Genomic DNA, 24,289 nt, shown 5'->3' with positions numbered 1-24,289 from the left:
TACGTGTCTGCTAGTCGTACATATTTTTAAGAAAATAAATCCAGAGTTCCTGAGTGCATTCTTTAATGCGTATTTCTCCTGGCTGCAGTATTGGCTTCCTCAGCTCCTTCCCGGCCCTGCCCTGCAGTCTCACCAGCAGAACAGAGAGGGCAGCTCTGGGCTCGGGCACGTGGGTCAGGATGCTGTTGAGCCTGAAAAATAACTATTTGTCCATTGTAACTAACTTAGAGTAAGTTTTGGAGCATGCCAAAATTTTTAGTAATTTTAAAATTTGTCCACCTAACTAATTATCAAATACACCACTTAATAGTTAAGCAGTTGCAACAGTGGGAAAATGCTGCTGTTTATTTCTGAATTATCAAAATAGATTATTTATTTCTACTCCTTTAAACCTGTGCCTTTACAAGTTTTTAGTTCTTATCAGACTTTCATCATGTTCTGATACCTTTTATAATTTTCACCAGTATGAATGATTACCGGATACAGTGGTTTTCATGACGCTGCCTTGTACAGAATATTATGCTTGGAATATTATTTTAATACATGTGCTCTGCAGCAACGAAATTATTTCAACACCTGTAAACTTTTAAAGACAAATATCTCTTGCAGTTCCTTTTTGGATACTAAGGTAATATCAAACCTTGTAATTCTTCAGTGATTATGAGCTCTGGAAGAAAAAGAGGCAAGCAGAAATCCTCATGGTAGAGATGAAATCTTGGACGATATCCGTAATATGAGCTAAGGAGTTACGTTCAGAAGTCTAATATGAGACATCTGCACAGACTACTAAGAAAATGTATTGTTATTTTAGTATTTACTACATTTGTAAAGCCCTTGTAGGATAAGTAACCAGATTTAAGTTTCAGCTTACATGTGGATTTAATATTTAGAGATGCTAGTGCTTTTGTAGTTTTCATTTGCAATGTCATATTTCAAGTATATTTCTAATTCCGCATTTTCAGTGTATCCTAATTGAACAGCTACTTCACATTTATTCATCAAAGTTATAAAGATGGGAGGTTCAAGTTGTGCTGGCTGAATTGACTGCATTGTTAGGAGTCTGCAGTGAGTAACAGGCTGTGATTTGATCTTGGTGTGGCTTAAGCTTATTTAGGCAGGCGTGAGCCCCAGCTGCCTGTTCCTGCCTCCATTCAGTCCTTGGGAGGTGAAAATAGTTACTTTCAGATGGATCAGGTCTATGATTTGTTTTTCTGTGCATCTCTGTGCCAGCAGAAGACACATGGCAGTAATCAGCAAAAAAAGGTGTTGGAGAGGAGGAGCGGTGACTACGTAAATTGATGTTGTTTGAAAGTAATTCATGAAGCTTCAGCCTGAACTGAGAGCACGGCCCAGTGCTGAGCAAATCTGCACAGCAAGATGTGTAACCATTGTGAAGAACTCATCAGCTTGTAGTAGTATCACAGTGACCCAATCTTAGACTTTAAATGTAGGTTGGAAGTATAGATTTTTAAATTTGGTTCAGTACAGTCCAGTGGTGTAATATAAAACTCTCGCATGTGTTGCCAATGAATATCCTAGACCCTGTAGCATGTATTAATGATAAATATAATTTTATATTTATATGTATATAAATATCTGAAAATTTAAAATGATAGTAAGTTTGCAGGTCATTTATAGCTCTGAAGTGAATGAATATTTAAAACAGCAAGAACAAAGCCCTGTATAGCATTTTAGGATTTGGGGGACCCAAATTCAGTTAAACGGGCCTGTTTCAGGTATTTCAGAAGTATTTTACTCTGGCGTAAAATGGTGAATTTAAAGAAACGTGGAAAACTTTACTCCTTGTAGATCATATGTTTTAAAGCTGTTCTTGGCATAATTTAGGATAAAGTTGGAGTTACGTGTAGAACAAATGCTGAAGTCTATTTTTCTTATCATATAAAGTTTCTTGAGAGCGTGTGTGAAGGTTTGGCATTGTATTCAGAAGCATTGCATGTTATTTAGGGTGTTATTTGACATAAAGTATTTTGTCTGTTTTTTCCTCAAGACTAAGCTGCATGTATAACGTACATGTTAACCATAACTATTTTCAGCTATTTTATTGAAAAATAGCGGACCAAAGGGATGAGATGGCTTCCATGTGCAGTCAGAAAGTTCTTCTGGTTGCGGCGGCGGCAACACTAATTTTGGCCACTTTCTACCACCCAGCTGCCAATTTCAGTGGATCTCGCAGGAATGTAATTCTCTTTGGGATGTGTAGCTTTACTGAATTTGGTTGAAACCTGGCTATAAGTTTTTGAGGTGTAGGTAATTAACAAAGAACTCTCAAAAGCATAGCAATATTTTATTCTGTGTAAGTTTGTTAATTTCCCAGAGTTAACAGTTATAAATGTAGGGTCCTTGCCAGGTCAGAAAGAGGAAACTAATTGTAGGGCTGCTCTGGTTTTGGGGAATAAGAAACGAGGATCACTTCAGCTAATGGGAGAAAGCTGGCAAGAGCAGATTTTGTGTGAAATAAAATCTCAGCTTCAAGTGTTTGAGACAATATTATTCCCTGATAAAAATCTACAATGGTTAAAGTTCGATTAGGAACACCTTTGTATAACTCAAGTTATACAAGGGTGATGAAAACACCACCAGAGAAAAGTTGCACTTGTCCAGAACTGGGCGTTTTAAGGACAGGAAATTTATAGCTGAAATCACACTGACAAGAAAACCATGAATACTAAGGGAAAGGAAAAATGAGGCAAGGCAACTAAATAACTCATGCAAAAGATATGATAAAATCAGAAATAAAAATTAGTGTTGGTGCTTAAAAGTTAGATTTGGGAATTGAACGAGAATTAGATAAGTTCAATGGCTTGATGTCATTGAGCTTTTAATTGCATTCACTTACATTGATTCTGTGGCTGTGAATACCCTGAAAAATTATATTGTGCTCAAAGAGTTGTAAGCTGGGAAGGGTGAAATAGCTGCTAAATCCCTGTAGAAATACCAAAGTAGCCCAAACAAAAACAACCCAACACAAAATCAACCTTAATTATAGACACATGAAAGAGTATCTACATTATTTTTGTCAAAGTCATTTGAACAGCAACAGATGGGCACAGACCACAGAGTCTATGAGGGTAATTACTGAGATATTTTACTGATTGGAAGTTACTGGGAGTATTTGCATCTGTAAAAACAGTAATGAATGCAGGCGTTCGCAAGATCAAGTTATTGTTTAGGAGGTCAAATCAGCTTTTAAAAATCTATTTCAATTCTAAATTTTACTCCAACATAGAATCACAGAATGGTTTGGGTTGGAAGGGACCTTAAAGATCATCCAGTTCCAACCCCCCTGCCATGGGCAGGGACACCTTCCACTAGACCAGGTTGCTCAAAGCCCCATCCAACCTGGCCTTGAACACTGCCAGGGATGGGGCAGCCACAACCTCTCTGGGCAACCTGTGCCAGTGCCTCACCACCCTCACAGTGAAGAACTTCCTAATATCTAATCTAAATCTACCCTCTTTCAGTTTAAAGCCATTATCCCTTGTTCTTTCACTACATGCCCTTGTAAAAAGTCCCTCCCCATCTTTCCTGTAGGCCCCCTTTAGGTACTGGCAGGCTGCTACAAGGTCTCCCCAGAGTCTTCTCTTCTCCAGGCTGAAAAACCCCAACTCTCTCAGCCTATCTTCATGGGAGAGGTGCTCCAGCCCCCGATCATATTTGCAGCCCTGCTCTGGACAGCTGTGTGGCAGCCTAACGGAGTGATGTTTTTACAGCTGATAATTGAGGGTTTATATTTTATAGACTGGGGCATAACTTGGAGACCTGGGAGTACTAGAAGGTGCAGAATAGGATTGGAGGTGTGTCCGCATTTTTCGGTGTCGGAGCTGCCTGCAAGTTGTGTGTCAAAGGATTGATTAATTTCAAAAACGGGCCCAAATCAGCTCTTCCAACATGATACACTGTAAAATAGCTCTTCTTTCCTCTTCTAGGAAGGCATAATAGTAAGGCACTGCTGTTTCATTTGACAATTACTTTTTTATACTTCAGTCTGTCAGGCGTTGTGCATCCTTGAAAGCAGTGGACTCTCATGAAGAGCTTTAAGAACGGCTGTTTTGTGGCTCCATTAAAGTATGTTACAGATTTGTTTGCTGTGGTTAAGATAATACAAAAAACAGGAGAAGAGACTTGACAAGTGTGTTTTGAGAAGACAAATGGAGGGTGCTAAAGTGCTTAACTATATGTGTATATAAGGAATTTGCAAACTAGAAAATCAAGAGTTTAATTTTCTCTTTTATTCTTTCATTCTCTTCTGAGGCTGGCAGGTGCTCCCTGTCTTGGCTCAGTTACTTTCTACATTTGCCAATTGTAATCATTTAATTGTGATCAGACAACAGTGCTTTAACATGAATCTACGTAATATCTTGTTTAATAACACATACTAGTGTTTCTTTTGATCTTACCTGTCTAGAGATTGCTTGAGGCTTGTTGGCAGAAAAAAATCGGGAGCCTCTTAACAGCTGAAGTGGTGCAGGTGTAGCTAAATTGGCCAAGTGCCCAATAAGGATCTGACAAATTGTTTTCTACTTTTTCATAAAGCCTGTCAATTTTGAAGCAGTAGCAGCAATGTTGCATTGCTTCAGAAGTTACCTAATTTCAACTAGAAACATAATCATGACATGGACGACCAAGAATATGACAAGAGTTTTCACCAGTACTTTTGATAGCTCATGAAATTCTCCCCAAATACAGTGGATTTCAAGTACAGAATGACACCAAGTGTTCTAAAGGTTTTGGTTTAACAGGGTTTAATATAGAAAAAAGGGAAAACATTGCATAACTTGAAATGTTCAGAGAGATATGTTTCTATTTTAGGATTTTCAGTTGGCCTATGTCTTTTGGGATCACTGGAAATTTGAGCTTGGTGAAGGTCAACCACCATTTTCCATAAGTCATTATGCTTTTGTACAAAACCAAATTACCTGTTTTCGACATAAAATACCTTTGTATCTTTGTTTTAAAAACTTTAATAATGATGTTTCTGCGTAGGAACTGTGTGACTTCTTTAATAAGCAGTGGCAACACTGAGAATCGAATAGCTCATTTTTGCTACTCACTGCAGTTCTTGGGAATTGAAGGGTGCTGTTAACAGAGAAATAAGGGATATTAGAAAGATTACTTTTTAAAAAGTATTTAAAAAAAAAAGAAGGTAGATCACAATTTTTCAATTAATGTGTAAAAGAGGGGTAGTATATGACTTCAGAGTAACCAGACAGTGCCAAACCTTGTACATAGTACAGCAGGTACTGAGAGTAATACTTGGTTATGGCGTATGTGTTTCGTTAAATCTCTGTCAGATCTTGGACTCGGAGTATCGCTCAGTCCAGACCTGTACGTGCTTGGGGAAACTCAGAATGCTTTGCATTCCCTGTTGGCTCCTTCTCTCTCCACGGGGGATTGAAATCTAAGGAGTTTGTGGCTAAATACAGAGGTTGGTCGTTCAGAACACCCTGTCCCTGTCTAAGAGAACTGTTTGGTCCTCTGAGGTGCCATCTGTGGGACAGCTCTGGCCTCGGAGAGAGGAACGAGGGATTTGGGCACAGACAGATGGGGGGTTGCAATAGTGACAGAGCTGCTGCAGGATTCGGGAGTATATTTTCCCATCAGCCTTTGTTATATTTTTACTACAGCCTTAATAAGCCATTTGACAGATCTGAAGTATGTATTATATTCAATACTGAAATTTAAATAAAGAGCAATGGATTCAGAAGCTTTTGCTGAGGTATGAACAAATGCATGTTTTAGTATATGTAGTGTGTTCATTTAAAATACACACATGAATAACGGTATTTTCATGAATACTGACACTGCAGGAGACCATTATAATCATCCAGTCATTTACTGGTGCCCTGATTTTGGCTGGGATAGAGTTAATTTTCTTTCTAGTAGCTGGTATAGTGTTATGTCTTGGGTTCAGTATGAGAAGAATGTTGATAACACACTGATAGTTTTCAGTTGTTGGTAAGCAGTGTTTAGACTAAGGCAAGGATTTTTTGGCCTCCTGTACCCAGCCAGCAAGAAGGCTGGAGGGGCACAAGAAGTTGGGAGGGGACACAGCCAGGGCAGCTGACCCAAACTGGCCAGAGGGGTATTCCGTACCATGTGACGTCATGTCCAGTATATAAACTGGGGGGAGTTGGCCTGGCAGGGGGGAATCACTGCTCAGGAACTAACTGGGCGTCAGTTGGCAGGTGGTGAGCAACTGCATTGTGCATCACTTGTTTTGTATATTCCGATCCTTTTATTAATGTTGTCATTTTATTATTGTTATTATTATCATTATGAGTTTCTTCCTTTCTGTTCTTGTCTCAACCCATGAGTTTTACCTTTTTCCTTCCAGTTCTCTCCCCCATCTCACTGGGTGTTGGGGAGTGAGTGAGCGGCTGCGTGGTGCTTAGTTGCTGGCTGGGGTTAAACCACAACAACTGGTTAAAACTGGCTGGTGAATCTCACCACATTGTGCATCAAGTGTACAACGCATGCTTAGACTGTTTTGTGTACCATATTTGGTAAATTAGTCTTATTAACCAGAGAAAAAGTTGCTATCTTACTAGTCTAAATTTGGCAGACTTCAGGTTCTCACCATCGTGTCTTGTTTTCTGTCAAACTAAAGAATAGTCTTTACTCACCCACGCTCTTTTACTGATGCTCCAGCCACCTTTGCATCTTCTCTTGAATAAGCCAAAAGCGTTGAGATATTGGCATCTTTAGTTTTATTGAAAGTCAGGTATTCTTGGCATTATATTGCTCTTTGTATCTACCTCTTCTGGCTTTTTTTAGCTCTCTAGCTGGTGAGAATAAAGTTATGTTAGCATTGCTCTCAGGAAAATCCACTTTGCTAGTGCAAAAGTGATGGGGGATGCAATAAAAACCTCCCCAAGTGATTTTTACTCACTTGGGACAGTAAATGGAGAACTGAGGTAGCGAGCAGGAGAACAGATAGAAACTAGTTTAGTGCTCAGGAAAACCAGTTGCCAAACATATTGCTGCTATAATCTAGTCGTAAGTGGCTGTTACAGCCTTCCTCTGCACCATGTCAGAGTGTAAGCGCTGTTTACAGCAGTGAACTCGGCGGTATAGCTGATATTATTAGCAGCTCCTGGGTTCAGGGCTGAAGTCCTGCCCTTTAGTCCCATAGAGGTGAAGATGTAGCTGTTTTATGTAAGAACTGCCATGTCAGCTGATGGTGACTAATTCCATCAGGTAATTATTTACTATGTTAATTTCTTGCCTGGGGCATTAAATAATAATAGAGAGTAACTACTTGCATTAGTCAGAGTGATCATCAGATCAGATTTTAAGGGGCTGAACATAATGAAACGTGGCACCTATTTTCACATAACTTCTTTTTACACAACTTTGGTATCTTTTATATGACTTCTGGTATCTTTGTCTGATTACTGAGAAAGATTCAGTGATTTCCATCCCCTTTAACTACTAGAAAACTATAGAAAAATTTATGCTTTTTAACCAGTTATTTTGTCATTGGAAAAGAACAGACTACGAATTTTATAAAGACAGTTCATTGATTAGGATGCTACCAGTTATGTTATGTAATGTGCAGGTAGAAAAGAGATATTCCGTGCACATTTGTTTCCTTGATCATGGAGTACAAGACCATTATATTAATCTGCATGCCTAGTTCCATTATTTTAATTTTTCTAATAGAAGGGAGCTTGCTTAAGAGATAATCTTAGTGATAAGAGCTGTAGAAAGCTTTTTTATTGGAGCAATAACATGTCTTGAAATAAAATTTAGGAACCACAAGCAACAGCTGACAAATTTCTATGATTGCACCAATATATAATTATAGTGCTGTTTGTGTAGCTCTGTGGATTTAGGGTTAAAGCTAGGGAGTTTTTTATTAGACCAATTCATATGTATGGAAAAACCCAGCATGGCTTTTCGGTACAAAAAATCCTTCCTCATGTCTGAAGTAGGGGTAAATCTGAAGGACAGGTTGTGTACTCAAAAATCCGATGGAGCATCTTCCTTCATCCCTGGTAAAGTTAGCTGATATAATAGAAGATATTACAACTACCATACTACTATTCAACTAGATGTGTAAAAGTGAAAGAGTGGTTTGTAACCTCTGTCAGCAGAGACAGCAGTAAGCTCTTCTGTGGATAAATGGCTTGTTTTCAGGATTAAAAAAAATGTGTGAAATAGTTCTTTTTTTTTTCTGGATCATGTATTTTAAGAGTAAAAATTTGTGACCACTATACAAAGCTCCCAGTTATATGTATATAGACCTCAAAATGCTTGTAAAACTGAAAACCTGTATTAAAAAGTAGTCATTGGAGAAAGCAAGCACATTTTAGTATTAAATCCTTGTTACTATAGCCATGCTTGTAGAAATATTAATTAGTGATTGATTTAAAAATCGTAGAATCATAGAATAGTTTGGGTTGGAAGGGACCTTAAAGATCATGTAGCTCCAACCCCCCTGCCATGGGCAGGGACACCTTCCACTAGAGCAGGTTGCTCAAAGCCCCATCCAACCTGGCCTTGAACACTGCCAGGGATGGGGCAGCCACAACTTCTCTGGGCAACCTGTTCCAGTGCCTCACCACCCGCACAGTAAAGAATTTCTTCCTAATATCACATCTAAATCTACAGTTTAAAGCCATTACCCCTCATCCTGTCACTACACTCCCTGATAAAGAGTCCCTCCCCATCTTTCCTGTAGGCCCCCTTTAGGTACTGGAAGGCTGCTATAAGGTCTCCCCAGAGCCTTCTCTTCTCCAGGCTGGACAACCCCAACTCTCTCAGCCTGTCCCCATAGGAGAGGTGCTCCAGCCCCCTGATCATCTTCATGGCCCTGCTCTGGACCTGCTCAAGCAGGTCCATGTCCTTCTCTATGTTGGGGGCCCCAGAGCTGAAGGCAGTACTCCAGGTGGGGGTCTCATCAGAGCAGAGTATAATAGTATATGTAATAGTAATGTAATAATAATAGTGTACATATAATAGTAAGTCCACTTTCTCTTTTTTGTAACTTTTGGAAGAAATTGGCTCAAGTAAAAATTATTGGAGTGACTTCTTTTATCTGGGTTTTTAATTTTCCATTATTTTTTACCAATAAAAGTTTCATCAGGCAGACCTTAGCTGACAGTTCTTTTTTTTTTTTTTTTTTTTTTTTTTTTGTAGCACACAGCCTTCAGGATCTAGGAGTAGTAACTTTATTTTTTTCATCATCAAGTGTAGCTATAGCTCTCACAGAGGTTGCAAAGTGGTTGATCAAGAAGGTGATGGTTTTCAGGCTTCTTGAATAAATATGCTTGAAGTCAAGTGTTGATGTGCCAGTGGTTGAAACAGCCTGAGGTCTTCTGTGAGCTGGGTTTAACACTATTCAGTGTTGAACTGTAGCTCTGACACTCTAAATGCTTCTACCAGCTGATATCCCTGATCTGTCCCTTTTCCCTCCTCCTGTGTCATTTACATAGATTAAGTGTAGCTTCAGTGTTTTTTTCTTTTTGATTACAAGGTCTGTGTTATTTTATCCCAGACTTCAGCTCTACTCTAATTCTGGCTGTATGGGAGATCCAGCAGCCTCCAATCAGAGACTTTTTTACCCCAGGAAATCTGACTATAATGAAAATGCTTAAGGAGAATACACATAACCTTAGGATTAGGTAATATGCACGAAAAGTCTGAATACATGAGGCTCAAGAGTAGTTTTAATAGCTTTGTCACTGTTGTTTTTCCTTCCTCTGGTCCAAGATTTCTGTCTGGCTGTGAGGGCAAGTCATTTGTGAGCTGCTGCTGCTGGTGTTACTGGGGCTGCTGGTAACTGCTTTCAGCCAGAGCTTTTTGGTTGGTGCTTAGAGCTGGGAACTGCTGAATGTTGCTTTGTGATGCTGTTTATATGAGGACTAAGCTTTCTCGGGGAAAAAAAAAAAAAAAGGCTTTGTCAGCCAACAGAGATCTGGAAAAAAGTACTTAAAGTTTTGTCAGCAACTTTCCTCCTTTTTTATTAAGGTTTAGTGTAGTACAGTAAAGTATAATGTGATCAATTAAATTACAGTGTGTGCCTTACACACCAAATATGCTAACCTGTCCTGGAGCATAGAGATTTTTCCTTGTAACCTATGTGCATCTTTTTTAAAAATGTTAAAATATTTAGGGCGTATCATTCTCATTAGAAACATGTAGGTTGTCTGCTTGTTGTATCTGTTTCTGCAGCTGGAAAGTTTCAAGGTCTGTGTGTTGCCAAGCATAATTTGTTGACCTTGTATCGTAAATCAAAAAGTGACAGACTGTGGAAGAAAAATCCAAAATGAGACTTCCTGCCCACTAGATTATGAGGCTTAAATTCACTCAATATTTAGAATTATATTTCTGTAGGCCTTAGTGTTTTTTCTCTTTTTTAGTATAGTTGTTTTTAAGTCTAAAATACAATGCATATTGTACTAAGGATGCTACAAAAAAATTCTATAGAATGGGGAAAAGTTGAAAAAAAGGCTTGTTTTGAAAGTAGCTTGATCTTGGAGCGTGGTGACTGTTTGCCTTCTGTTTCTTTGTGCTATGATAAGAAGACAATCACTGGGTTTGCCACGCTGGGCTGTGCACTTCATGTAAAACGGTCTGGTTTAACTGCACATCTTGCTGTCCTTCAGTCGTGTGTGGGAGAGACAGTGTCAAACATGCCCAGAGCATTTCTAGGAGATGTTTGCCTTTACTGATCTTAAATGCCTCTGATAAAGGAGATTCCACAGTCTCACAGGCAACTTGTTGTGGTGTGTCACTACCCTATAGAGAGAGCTCTTCCTAATGTTTAACCTATGTTGTCTTCATTGTAGATTTAGCTTTGTCTTCCTCCTTCTGTACTCGATGAGACAGATTTGTCAGTATGTGATAATTATATGAAAATAGTTGTCATGTTTGTCACTAGCTACCTCTTTTTTAGTTGAAGCAGTTTCTCACCAGCTGTACACTACGTGCCTGTTATTTTCATTGTGCTTTTCTGGACTGTCTTGTTTTGTCTATGCTTTTCTTTAACAGTAGTGCCCAAAGCTCTATGTTGGGGTGTTGCTAGCACCAGATCATTAGTGTAATATGCTGCTGTGTCTTGCCTCCTCTGCTTCTAAAAGAGTCTGTATTATTTTACGGCGCTTTCTGCAGCATTGCGTTGCTGGTGCTTATTTATTTGTGATCTGTGGAACTGGTTATACTCTTGTACTGCCTACACAGTTGTTTCTTGTCTTGGTTTTTGCATGTGTGATTTCTCCTGCCAGCGACTTCATATTTCTATTTATTGAATTTCATCTTGTTGACTTTGGGCAATTCAATCTCTTTGCATAATTTACCTGGCCTGTAAAGGGTTTTGTGAATTTGTGACATAATCTCTGTTCCATTGTTCAAATCATTACCGAAGAGGAAAGCAAAACCTCTTTGGTGACCTCAGTTAAAATGCCTTTTAGTTTGATAATGAACTGCTAACTATTAGAGTTTTCTCCTGTAGTGTTCTTGAGGAGCTCTGTGCCCACTTACTTAATTAACATATGCAACTGCCACAAAGGTGCATTAAAGTTCAGATAAATGACACCTGCTCTTTTCCTTAAAACATCTGTCAAAGAAAAGTACAATAGATTTAATTGTTTATTGTGTTGGTTGTTTCTTGTTGTCTTGTTATCTAGATGTTTATAAACTAGCTGTTTCAAATAATTTATTCTAGTATAGTTGTGGATATTAGAAGTGGCCTGGTTGACCATCCAGTATTCCCTGAACTTCTCATTTACAAAAATTGTATCAGTTTCATCTTTTCCACCTGGCCAAGGTCTTCCACATCTTATTTTCTTCAAAGAATATTTTTAAGTTCTGGAAGACATCTGATCATTATAAAAGTTGATTAAGCAAGGTTGCCCAGATTTTGCCAAATGGAATACAGATGATAGACAAATTGATGATAGGTGGATGGTGAGGTGGATTGAAACCTGGCTGGGCTGAACTGACAGACTCAAAGCACAAAGAAAGTCCAGCAGGAGGCCAGTTAGTAGTGGTGGACCCCAGGAGTCCATGCTGCTGTCAGCAGCATCTTCGTTGATGAGCAGACAGGAGGCTGCACCCTCAGCAGGTTTGTAGATGATACAAAACCGGGAGGAGTTGTTGCTGCACCCGGTGGTCATGGTGCCGTCCAGAGGGACCTCAACAGGCTGGAGAAATGGGCCAGCAGGAACCTCGTGAGCTTCAACAAGGGGAAGTGCCAAGTCCTGCCCCTGGGGAGGAATAACCCCAGGCACTGGTATATACTGGGGGCACCTGGAAAGCAGCTTTGCAGAAAAGACCTTGGGGGTCCTGGTGGACACCAAGCTGAACATGAGCCAGCACAGTGCCCTTCCAGCAAAGGAGACCACCAGCCTCGTGGGCTGCATTAGAAGAAACATTGCCAGCAGGTCGAGGGAGGTCATCCTTCCCCTCTACTCAGAGCTGGTAAGACACATCTGTAGTGTTGTGTCCAGTGCTGGGTTTCCCAGTACGAGACAGACGTGGACATACTGGAGTGAAGGGCCATGAAGATGATTAAGGGCTTGGAGCATCTCTCGTACAAAGAAAGGCTGAGAGAGCTGGGGTGCCTTAGTCTGGAGAAGAGAGCGCTCCAAGGGAATCTGAATGATTTGTATAAATACTTGTTAGGTTGTTATCAAACTTACTAAAAAAAAAAGGTAAAAAAGGAATAAAAGAAAAAAGGTCAAGAGAAAGAGACTATTTAGTGAAGTGAGTGTTTTTAATATTGAAAGGTATACTCTTCCCCTGGCCCCAAACCTGGTTCTTTGCCATTTCTCACTTATTTCTCGATATCATTGCTCGGGCTGTCAAGGCTTCTTGTCCCTTCTGTGTCCCAGAAATGGCATCCAGAGAATTGATGATTGTTGTTTGAATGATTAAATATGGTTTGAGCTTTGGAGGGTTAGGGTAGATCTTTTAAAGTAAACTCAGGTTTAAATGTAAGTCTGCTTTTGCTGCTAGTTTGAACTGGAATATATCATTGTCCTCACTTTGCCCTCATGATTTCATATAAAATTACTTCAGATGTTCACACTTTTAATGCAGAATAATAAAATACAATAGTACTGGTGAAGGAAAAGGAAAAAAAATGGGTAGTTTACACAGCAAACATTATAATGTCTCGTGTGACCTAATTTTAAGTCACATGCCAGAAGACTTAGAAAAGGGAAATAGTCTCATTGTAAGATTTTTTTTCTCTGAAAGTCATTGTAAACTTTTCCTATTTAAATTTTTATCACACTTTCTGATCTGTATCAACACGCAGCAGTCTACTGTTCTACATGTTTATAACCTTCAAATATGCACTACTGCCAGCATTTCCATTTCTTTGCACTTAAGCTGTCTGTATCCTATCATGATCAAAACTTCGTCAACCCTTGAAAATAAGTGCAAGTGTTGTCTAAAACTGTTGCAATTTTTCTGCAAGGTTTTTGCCTCCTGAATGACGGTATGAATATGGGCCAGTATATCTAGAACAAAATGGTGTTTTCTCACTCTCAATCTGTGTCTGGCAAATGGAGTGGATTAAGGCGGGTTATGAATTTAAAGCATAATGTAGTTGTTTCTGAAACAGCCGTATGTACAAGCAGTGCTGCAGTCAAGGTACAACGGCTTGTTGGTATCTCGAGGAGGATGGCTTCATCCTTCCTCCCCTTCTCTGCTCCTGGCACGGAGGTCCCCTCCTTCCCTTTTGCCTGTGCCTGCTCTGGTGCTTTTATACCCTTCCAGTGATCTCCTTATCTCGCCAAATTGGCAGAAAACTCTCCAAAGGTTTGATTTATGCTTTTTTTCCTCCTTGAGTTTGTTTTCTTCAGCATTTGTGAGCCACTGTGCAGGTGGTAAGGAGGAGGTAAGAGCACTGAGCCCCAGCAGAGAGGACAGGAGAAGAAGTAGGACGTTCCCCTCGCAGTGCTGGAGAGCTGCTAAGTTTGCTCACTGACTCGTGTATGATCGCATTGATGATCTAGAGCAAGATGGGATTACTCCAAGTGAGTTGAACACTAAGGTGTTACTATTAGAAAGGATACTGTCATTTGGGAATAGAATCATCTACTCTCAAACTTGCTGGAAAGCAGTTAAGCAGAAGCAGCTGTCTGTACAGACATCTTAAATGTCCTGCCTTTTAAACTGAAACTAGCAATATGGTATTTGAATAAATCACAAAAGCAAAGAGACAAAATACAATGTTTAAATTTCTCTTCTATTACTTTGTTGTTTTCATTCTATTGTTTTGTTATTATTTTGTATTAATGCCACTATTTTAAGTGGCATCATTTGCTGTGTCTGTTGTCCTGCTACCCTGGTTTGGATTTCATATTTTTTTTTAACTTTGACAGGAATGGCTCAAAGTCCACTAGAAACAAGAGAATCCTTTTTGGTGGATTCAGACAAGATTTCATTCTGGCCCATCAAGCATATAAATAAAGTGTAACTTTTACAGTAACGCTTGTAAAAGCTTCATGATCCAGAACACGCAGTAGTAGTGTGATGTTTTATGTAATAACGCTCTTTCTCCTTCTTGTAGGTCCTTTTGTTCTGCATCACAGCTGCTCTGTTCATGTTCTTTTTCAGGTATGTTGCTAGTTTATCTATGTATGTTTGTAAAGATTGTTTTAAACAGCATTTCTAAGAGCTTACCTGATTTTTGGTATTCATCTGAAAACTTGTATATTCTCGACTCAGGCTTTCTGAGTTGAGTAGAGTGCTTCCATGGCATTAAAACCCCAGTGCTGTGAGTGTAATTGGGCTAAAAAGGGAAACGCTGAGTTAAATGTTTTAAATCTTCTGGAGGTTATACTGATTACTTAAGGAGCCTCCTCTCATCTCCTAATTAAGACCCTGGAGATCTAACATTACATAGTATGAAAAAAGCTGAAATGCTGCTTTTCATATATGTTCTTAAATAGCTTATGGCAGGGAAGATAACATTTTTTCTTGTAGTCAAAATAGAGGAGAACAGGAAAATGAGGTTTTACAGTCTTAAATAATATCAAATATTTGACATGCGTGCAGGTGCAACTACCTTCTTTTAATTTTAGAATAAACTAGTTTCACATACATTTTCACAAGTTATTAGTTGTATTCCTTTTTTAAAACATAAGGTAGTGGGGTCGGATGAGACACTCATTTTAATAACTTTTTTTCTCTCTCGGTTTGCAAGATACATGTAATAAGTCATTTACTTTGTCATTGTTTCCCTTTTAAATACCAGACCTCTCAAATTTTCTTTATTTTATCTCAAGCTGAAAAGTTGCTTGCTAAAGTAACCTTTGACTACAGCCCTTTGACAGAATTTTCTGTGGCATGTAGCTGTCTGTGGTTCTTCAAGCCATATGATCCCCTGGTAAAAGCAAAACTGGAAGCTGCAGCTTGTTTTTTTGGAATTCCATTACTTATGAATTACGTACGGATATTGCCCAAGAACAGTCTGTGGATAGGAGAGAGCTGTTAATTTAAAGAATTCGAAGAAGCATTCCTCCTTTCATCTACCACCCATGAAGACCCTTGCACTGGCAGTCTTCTCCTTGCTTTATTTTCTTCTACTTCCCATAGTCATGGCGTAACAGCCTCCGAGAATTTGCCTGGTAAGGTTGAAGTTGGACACCTGTCTGTATGTTAATTAAACCAACTCAAAACACTGAAATGCTGGTGAAAGCTATAAATGTTGTATGATTTTGCAGGAAGCTAGTTATCTCCTGTCTATGTCTTTGGTAACGATCCAGTGTTTTAGAGACAACCTGGAAATTAAATGAGAACTGACCAGAGCCCAGGGTATTTGGTGAATTCCTCCCTGACCTGACACAGCAATACCGGCAGTTGAAAGGGCTACAGACCACTTTCTCTTCTAAAATTAGTCCCTCCATGCCAGGGTTGATGGATATCCTGTTGAGCAATCATCAGCAAAATTTAACTCCTTTGTCTTTGGTGTTGTAACAGAGGAAGTAAAATAGAGGATTAGGTAGTTATAGGTCCATTAGTTTAATTTTCAGGGAAAAAAACTCATCTGTTTGTAAACAACAAAAATGGTAAGGCAAAGTAGATTTATCAAAAATAATTAGCAGAGACCAGTTTTGGGGATTTTTTTTTTTTTTTTTCCTTTCTCAGTGTAATTGGTATTGTGACTAGAACTTCTTCACAGTGGTTCATGTGGTACTTTCCTAAAGAAACCAGATACCGCTGGTCTGGGGGAAAATACCTCTGGGTGTGTACAGAACCCTCCGGACAGTATGTGGACAGAGTTGTTGGCAGAGGTTGGCTGTCAGACAGAGGATGCATTGACTGTGTTGACAAGCACCTACTCAGGTCCTCTGTTGTTTAATATTTTTATATTTAAATAATGACAAGGATAACAGTGAAAATGCTAATTACACGTGTAGATAAAACTGCTGGGTGGGAACTGCAGTTACTTTGCAGAACAGACTTGGAACTCGAATAAACGCAAACTGGAGATACGATCTGAGAAACAGTAAAGCTGTTTAGAAATGAAAAGGTTGAGGTAATACACTTACAGTTGTAGGGAATCAAATGGTTAAGGAGCAGTTAGTTCACTGAAAAAAGACCCAACAGTAGTTGTTGCACACTGCTAGCTGAGTGTAAGTCAACAATTTCACATTCCTGTATCAAGGGAAACACTGTAATGGGAGGTACAGAGTTTTTGAAATGTATAAAGTTGTCTTTTTATTGCACTTAAAGTTTAAGAAGTTCTCAGTGCATTTTTGTGTCCTTTTTGATTGTTACATGCCAAGAAGAATATGGAAGAGTCAGAGAAACCTCAGAGAGTGATCTGGAGTTTGGAAAACATGGCTTATTTAAAAGGATGGATTGTGTTTACTTAATTAAAAAAAAAAAAAAGGATGGAATGACTGTCTTCATGTGTGTACAAGACTGCTGAAAAGAGGAAGAGAATAGATAGTCTGTTCTTGCTGGCTGTGATAGAAAGGATAGGAGATAACAGAGCAAGACATTTATTCTTACAATAATTAATTGCAGCAGGGATAAACTCACTTAGATAGCGAGGAAAGAAATCTTAAGAAGGAAGCGGTGCATGCCAGCATGGCTTAGGGCGATCTTTGCTGAACCTAGGAGATGAAAAGTTATTTGAGTTGGGTTGTTCAGAACTGTTTACTTCATGGAGGAATTAAGATATATTCTATACATGACATGGCTTTCAGGATGTCTTTCAGGTTGCCATGTTAATAACAGCCTGTTAAGTTGGCTTGCTGAGTGTTGCTTCTGAAAGGCAAGCGCTCTGGTTGATAGTTATCCACTAAAAGAGAACAAAATCAATATGGCACATAATTGTAACATGATCATATTTCTCCCTTGATGTGGGTATTTTCCTACCCGCACAAGTAGGAAATACTTCTCTACTAGATGTATGAATCTTGATCTATGGAAGTATGAGCAAGTTCTCAATTTATTGGAATATTTCCTTTTTTAGTATAATGAATTTTCTCAGTATCTCTTTATAATGTCAATCTTGAGTTATTTTCAAAACAAATGATGTAATGGTCCTTTGGCCAGGCAGTTACGATGTGCTGATGCTTCTCTCTGCCAACACTTGCACATACGATTTCTGCCTCCAAAGCAGCAGAAAGGCTCAGAAGCCTGTGTAATGGATCTGGGGAGTTTATTATTAAAAAAAAAAATGGAAGTATTCAGATAATCTTCCTTTCATTTGGTATAGAAAGGGTTTATCCAATTGTAAAATGAATGCCTTTACTCTCTGTTGGAAGGCTTTGTCCTCACATCGTGTTGACTTGCTAGCCCTGATCCTCCTAGCCCATCCCTATGGCAGATGTTTCACACTAGTTGAAAACTTCACCACCTAGCCTTGATATTTATCACTGGAGTTTTCCCAAAATTCTGTTGGACTGTGCAAACGTTATTGCATCTACTACAGGACAAGAAAAAGAAGGTGCTAAATCTCAAGAGTGAAGAAGTGAGGTTACAGAACTGCAATGGTAGAAGAAAACCCATGAATAATTACTCCAGAATAGATAAAATGAGAAGGGAGTCAGAACGAAAGGTAAATTCAGAAGAGCAATGTAGAAAGGAAGACAGCAGGAAGAGGGAAGGAGAGAGTTGACCGAAGAGGGAAAAAATAAGATTGTGTCAGCAGACAGGACAAAAAATAGAAGAATACACTAGGAAAAAAAGCAGCTGAAATGCAGATGATAGGTTTACAAGCAACAAAGTTATATTTACAGACAGAGGATGCATATTTTAGTGTAGTATTTGTTTTCTTTCTTCTCTTCCATCCTCCTTTTCTGTTACTTTTCTCCTAACTTGTACCTCCATTTTTTCTCAAAATGCTTCTGCTCAGCTCCACTGGAAGTGATGAAAACATGCATCACTCATTTCTGGATAGTTGTAGTATACAGTAACTTGTATAGTGCAATCTGTCGTGTATTTAGTGCATATGTATAGGTAATCACAGTTGAAACAGGATTCTTTCCCCTTCTACCCATTTTTTCCTAAGAAACTTACATACAGAAGTGTATTTGGGGAGAAGAACATTCCCATATCTTTAGGAATTAATTTTCAGGTGACATTGAACTTCACCAGGACTTAATACTTACCGCTTACTCAAAAAAAGTCATTTGTGATGTCATATGATGTCATGTATGATTTTTTTAAAAATGCACTATTTTTAAAGTGTCTAGTAACAAAAGCACAGTTTTCTTTAATACTTCTCTTTAAAAAAAAAAAAAAATGCATGGAATTAAGGTTATGGGTAGAAAGGTTTTGATTATACCATGATTTCATGTAATCTTATTTCAGTTCGAATACTTCATGGTACTGGCTGTCCACAATACCATTCTGCAATAATTGAATAGAATAAAATGAACAAGCAGGAGGAATCCTATAATGTGTAAAATAAATATTTGTAGAATTTAGCAGCAGTTTTTATTTCGAATATTACACTGGGGTTTTTTTGGAAGGGTGATGCAATGGCTGTGCTTTTATACATATTTGAAGAAATCCACATAATAGAAAACTTGCAATCTCTGCACAATAAATGAACACCTACATATAAATCCTATCCACATAAACTTAGAAAATCCAGCAATTTGGGTGAGTATGTGTTGGCAGACTGCAGCGCTGGTTGCTATAGTAGTTAATCCTTAGACTATATACTACCAGTTTATAATAGGCACATGTTAATTCATCTGCTCTGAACCCTAGAAAGGCAAGCTGCATGTATGAGCTGAAACCAGCTATTATGGGAAGTTGGATGTTTTTGATGATTGATTGATCATAAGTTGAGGATGAAGTCTGTCTTCTATAGAGATAAATGTTAAAATGTTATTTTCTGAAACAATAATTTCAGACAATCAGAAGTTATTGCTGTGATTTCAAAAGCAGAACATGGTGTTTTTCATAACTCGGAGTTTGCATAGCTCACAACAGAAAGCTCCTGATCTCGTAATGTCATTTATATATTGCCTATTGATTGAAAATGGATAATGAAAAATACAATGAAAAGAACATCTAAGAAATGCAGCTGCAATGTCATATACTGCCATTAAGATGGAATACTGAAACTTGTATAAAGTCACTGAAAAACTTTAAGAAGGGACCTTTTGTTTGCAGAGCCCTTTATCTCATTAATGAAATTCTAGCCTCCCAAATTACAGCTATTTACTCTTCTTTCCCTGTGAAACACATATCCTGTAATTTATTCAGTATTTTTGACATGATATTTCAAAGTGCCTTTATTTTCTTTTAAAAATGTGTGGTACCAGTGCTCTATCAGTCTCTCGTTTAATCACCTAAGCTCCCTTTTGTACAGAAGTGACGACTTGAAAGATATTTTTGCTTTCTAATTATACTCTCTTTTTTTACTGTAGAATGAGCAAGCTTAACAATTGGTGTTGTTATTATATGGATTTAATTTCAAATAATCTTCCCCTTTCTTATAAAGATTATTTTGAAGTCTTTTATATTTGCTGTAGAATTATAGGAGTACATTAAAAGTCCTCTGCTATTAAATTATTAGGTAATAAATCAGAAGAAAAAAGCAGATGAGAATTTTTTTCTGTTTTTATATATGTTTTTTACTGCCCTTATATAAACATCTCAAAGTTAGTGGTTCAAAGCATTGTTTTGGTAACTGTCATGAAACTTGATTTCTGAGATATTTTGGATGACCTGGGGAGTAGATGAAAACATTCACTCTGGTAAGAAATGCTATAAATATCAGTTTGTTTTATTTAGTGTGAGCAAAAGTAAAACATGGTATCACAGGAGGGGGCTGCAGATGAGGAGATAACCTTATAGGTTAACTCTGACACTTCTCTGGCAGAGCACTGGGGTTGGAATTGCATGGGCTTAGTTCAAATCCAAGTATGGGTAGAAAGGTGAGATAATCGATCCTCTGTTTATATACCAATAGAATAAAAGGTGAAAAAGTATTTTTACTTCTTTATTTTCATGAAGCACTTTTTTTTTCTCTCTCATACTCTTTCACCAGGCTTCCAGTGCATTTCACTGTTTCTTTATGAAAAATATGAGAAAAATACCTTGTACTCTGCAAAAAAGGAAGGGGAGATACATATACACACACACATATATATACACGCACACACACACATATATATATATATATATATGTATACATATGTAAAAAAGTATATTTTTAAGTATTGATCTTTCTGGGTTATTACCAAAGTCTGTGGATGGGAATGACAGGAAAAAGACATCATAGAATTAATTCTTTCCTACGTGGAAAAACTATGTCAAATATTTGAAAGCCTCGTTCTGAATTCTAAATGAAATTATTTTAATTTGTACAGTAATATAAAGTACGAAACTACAGTAAACTTTGTAATCTCTTTAGATCCTTGTCAAGAGTAAAAAGAGAAAGCATTTATACTTCTGATGTGTCCTAGAGATGCATCTCATGAACAGCGAAGGCAATTTAAATTCGCTGTTCTTTTATCTTTCAAAAAATACACGACCATGTTATCATCGACTTGTTACTGAATTCCACCTGCATTTTTGGTAATATTCACCTGATGTATGTCATATTTTTTGCCAATTTGGGGATGGTATTTAAAGTATTCCTTTAAATTAGGCATCTGTCAAAAAATGTTCAGTTTAATAAGGTTTTTTCCTGGTGCCGTATAAATTTTCTTGAGAAAGTGTATGATAACAACATAGTAAGTTTAGGGATTAGAGTGTAACATTTAATACTCATGTTTACCTTCTGAATATGTATGTTGGTGATACTGAAATGTTACTAAAGCATACTTATTTTAGTCTTAAGATAACAGGAGTTACCCGACTACTTTCCTGAAAATACCCCGAGAGAAAACTTTTGAGAATTTGATGATGATTGTTCATCGCTCGGTGCCTGTTGTATTTACAGTTCCTTCTGAGGAAATGCATGGCACATCCGTCTGTATTCCTCGCGCTCGTTATTTTACTGCCAGCCATTGGTGGCTGCCCTGCCAACCCAAGCAATGTCGGGCAGTCCCTGCGTCTCCGGTAAGAGGTTATAGAGCGCACGTCTGTACGCGTCACGGAGAGCAGAACCAAGCCTCGGCATCTATACTGTAAGATTTAGGTGTTGAAAGGGATAAGCATAAACATCTTTACGATACCTCAAACACTCCTTTAGATAGCGAATTTTAGGAGGAGAGAAGCGTCTCTTAAAAATCAGAGCAGCTATTACCTGGTGCTGAGCCGTGCCCAGTGCCGGTCTCTGCCTCCCCCCATCCCAGCCGGCAGCTCCGCAGTCTCTCCTGAAAAGCAGGCAAGAGGAGAGGAAAGGTGAGATAGAGTTTACAACGGCCAGCGGCGTTGTTATCGGCGAAGACGGGTGATTTGTGTCGTTTTTCCCCACGTCGCGGTGGGAGCCGAGGGGAGGGAAGGGGCTGGGAGGAGGATCTGGCGGGGAGAGGGATGCTCCTCTCCTTTCCCAGAAGAAACCGTTTCAGAACGGCTTCTTCTGGGAATCCCTCTGGCTCCATTGACTCTGGGTACTCTTGAGGATGACCGATGGGCTGCGCCGAGTGCCAAAACTGGCCGCTTCTCCTTTACCTGCTCTTGTTATCAGATGCGCTGCTTGACCAGAGGAGAAGAGAGAAGGGCGAGGAGGGGAGACAGGACAGTATCTGCAGTGACGGAGTAAGAGGCCAAGCAGGACAAGGTTTCCACCGGCCATGAACCGGCTGTAACTAAAGGAGCGGGAGAACACGGGTGGTTGCATTATTAGGGCTGTAGTGCGGCTTTGTGTCTTTGGTTTTACTAAAGCTCTTCATAGAGAGTACTTATTTAAAGCATATTGGATCATCTTAGTACCTAATTTACAAGTCACCAGGTCATTTTTTCCTTTTTCTTAATGCCTCTTGATCTAATAGAGAAACATATATGCTCTTGCAGCACTCTATCTTCAACACTGTTTTTATATACCTAAGCATTATCTAAACCTTATTATGCTCAAATGATAGCCCAGAATAAAGGTGATCATTGTCCTTTTGGCTTTTTTTTAAAAGGATGGATACTGCCTGGAATCCTTTGAACCACCTTTCTTGTTAAAGGAGGTTTTCCAGTCCCAGTTCATACTATTTTTCACTTCGTCTTTCAAGTTGAAAAGGTGATAGTGATTGAAGTGAGTAAGCGGGTATTTTGTTGTTGTATTATACTCTTGTCTTCAAACTACCTCTGTTCTTGAAGGTATAAGCTATGGTTAGATTAGGTCCAAATGAGGAATATTAACTGTGTGGGCTGAAGTTGGGCTGGGTTTTGATTTTCCCCTGGTTAAATCACGCTGCTTCTGATCCTCCAGCATGCAGAAAGGCTGCAGAGTAGGCCTTCTTGGCTGTCAGCGAGTGAAGAAAATGCTGTTCTAATTCCCATCTAATTCTAATTCCTAGCTTTTTTGTGGTTGCAACTTTTCATATTGAGATATGCCAATATATCTGTTCCGTAGTGCTACACGCCAAAAGTCAAGAGGATACTCTTAAAGTGGGTGATATCTCTTTTGTTGGGCTTCACTGCTTTTAAACAGAAACAAAACCACTTTTACACTAAACTCAGGTGGCTTGTTTCATTGTTTCCTGCGGATTAAGTAGTGCAAATGATTTTACGACTACATGGGAAGAAAGGAGTACCTTTTGATAAAAGTATCATATGTTTTCCATTGCCACTTTGCATGGTACACATGCCAATTTGCATGCTATAAAAAAACTGAAATAGGGGGTTTAGTACTGTGTATACACTATTAAAAATGTAACTAAATAGTCTACAGAAATAATTAATTTTTGGGGGAGTTAAAATGGAATGCCAGTTATTGCAAATCATTCATTGCATTTGCTAAATCAGTAAGTTTACTCTTTTATAGAAAATACTAACTTTTGAATATAGTATGAAGAGATTAAATGTAATTTTCCACGTCTGGTCACTTTTAGACATATGGTACATAGGCTCCTGGAATTTATTTAAACCTGTTCTTTCCAACAGTAAATCTTGTCCTCATTTTAACAGATTGCTTTACATGTAGTTGGATCCAGTTGCACAGCCTCCTCGAGAGAGGAAATGCATTGCCTACAGACAAGGGGTGCAAGAATTATGGCTGTACAATAGGGAGTATTTTTCCACCATTATCACTTTTCAGTGGAGATTCTTTCTCAGATATGTAACAGTGACTCAGTGAACCGGGAAGGTGTTTACCTGCAAGGTGATCTGGTGGTAACGGGAGAAGCTTTTGAGGGCTAAAATTTCAGGCGTCTCTGTCCAGAGCCATCCCCAAAGGAAGAAAAAGAGGGTCTCCTCCCCTTCTTCAGGTTTCGTCTGTCAATCACAAAGGGCTTTTGTCCTGCTAGCATATCGATGTGTCGGGGCTTTGGCTGTTTATCATCTTCCTGTCATCCTTAAATGCAAACTAAAAGAGGGGAAATAGCTTCTGGTTCTCAGGCTTGGAGAATAAACCGCTTGTGGCTGCTGGGGACCTCGGTGTCCCAGGCGCCCCGGGATGCCTTCTCCGGGGATGCGACTGCTGGCAGTGCCGCACATCACCCCCGTGGCTCCCAGCTCCCGAGGGACTGGTCAGAACAAGGCTGATATTACAAGTCAGATGATGAGAAAGCAATTGAGCTTCGCAGATTCGATTTCTCTCTTTGATCCTGGCATTCAAGTGTCAGGGTCTGCGAGTGGGAGCACAGTGCAGACAAGGTTTCCGGCTGCTTTAATCCTGGTGCTAAAAAGGTCCATTCACGGGGTGGAGGGATTGGATTTTATTCTTGCAGGATTTCAAAACTGT

At 38.9% G+C, this 24,289-nt stretch overlaps 1 protein-coding gene across 1 annotated transcript in view; it reads left to right on the top strand.

Moving 5' to 3' along the window:
• The window catches only part of TMEM135 (transmembrane protein 135), a 176,691-nt gene that overhangs the window by 100,116 nt on the left and 52,286 nt on the right, over positions 1-24,289 (top strand). Inside the window, exon 6 of the mRNA XM_069808434.1 lies at positions 14,546-14,592. Coding sequence (XP_069664535.1) covers positions 14,546-14,592 — 47 coding nt within the window. The remainder of the gene's footprint in view (positions 1-14,545; positions 14,593-24,289) is intronic.

Source organism: Haliaeetus albicilla, chromosome 20, assembly GCF_947461875.1.
Source record: "Haliaeetus albicilla chromosome 20, bHalAlb1.1, whole genome shotgun sequence".
Taxonomy (NCBI): Eukaryota; Metazoa; Chordata; class Aves; order Accipitriformes; family Accipitridae; genus Haliaeetus; species Haliaeetus albicilla.
The sequence above is the reverse complement of the archived record's forward strand: the minus strand, read 5'-3'. Positions and strand labels throughout refer to the sequence as shown.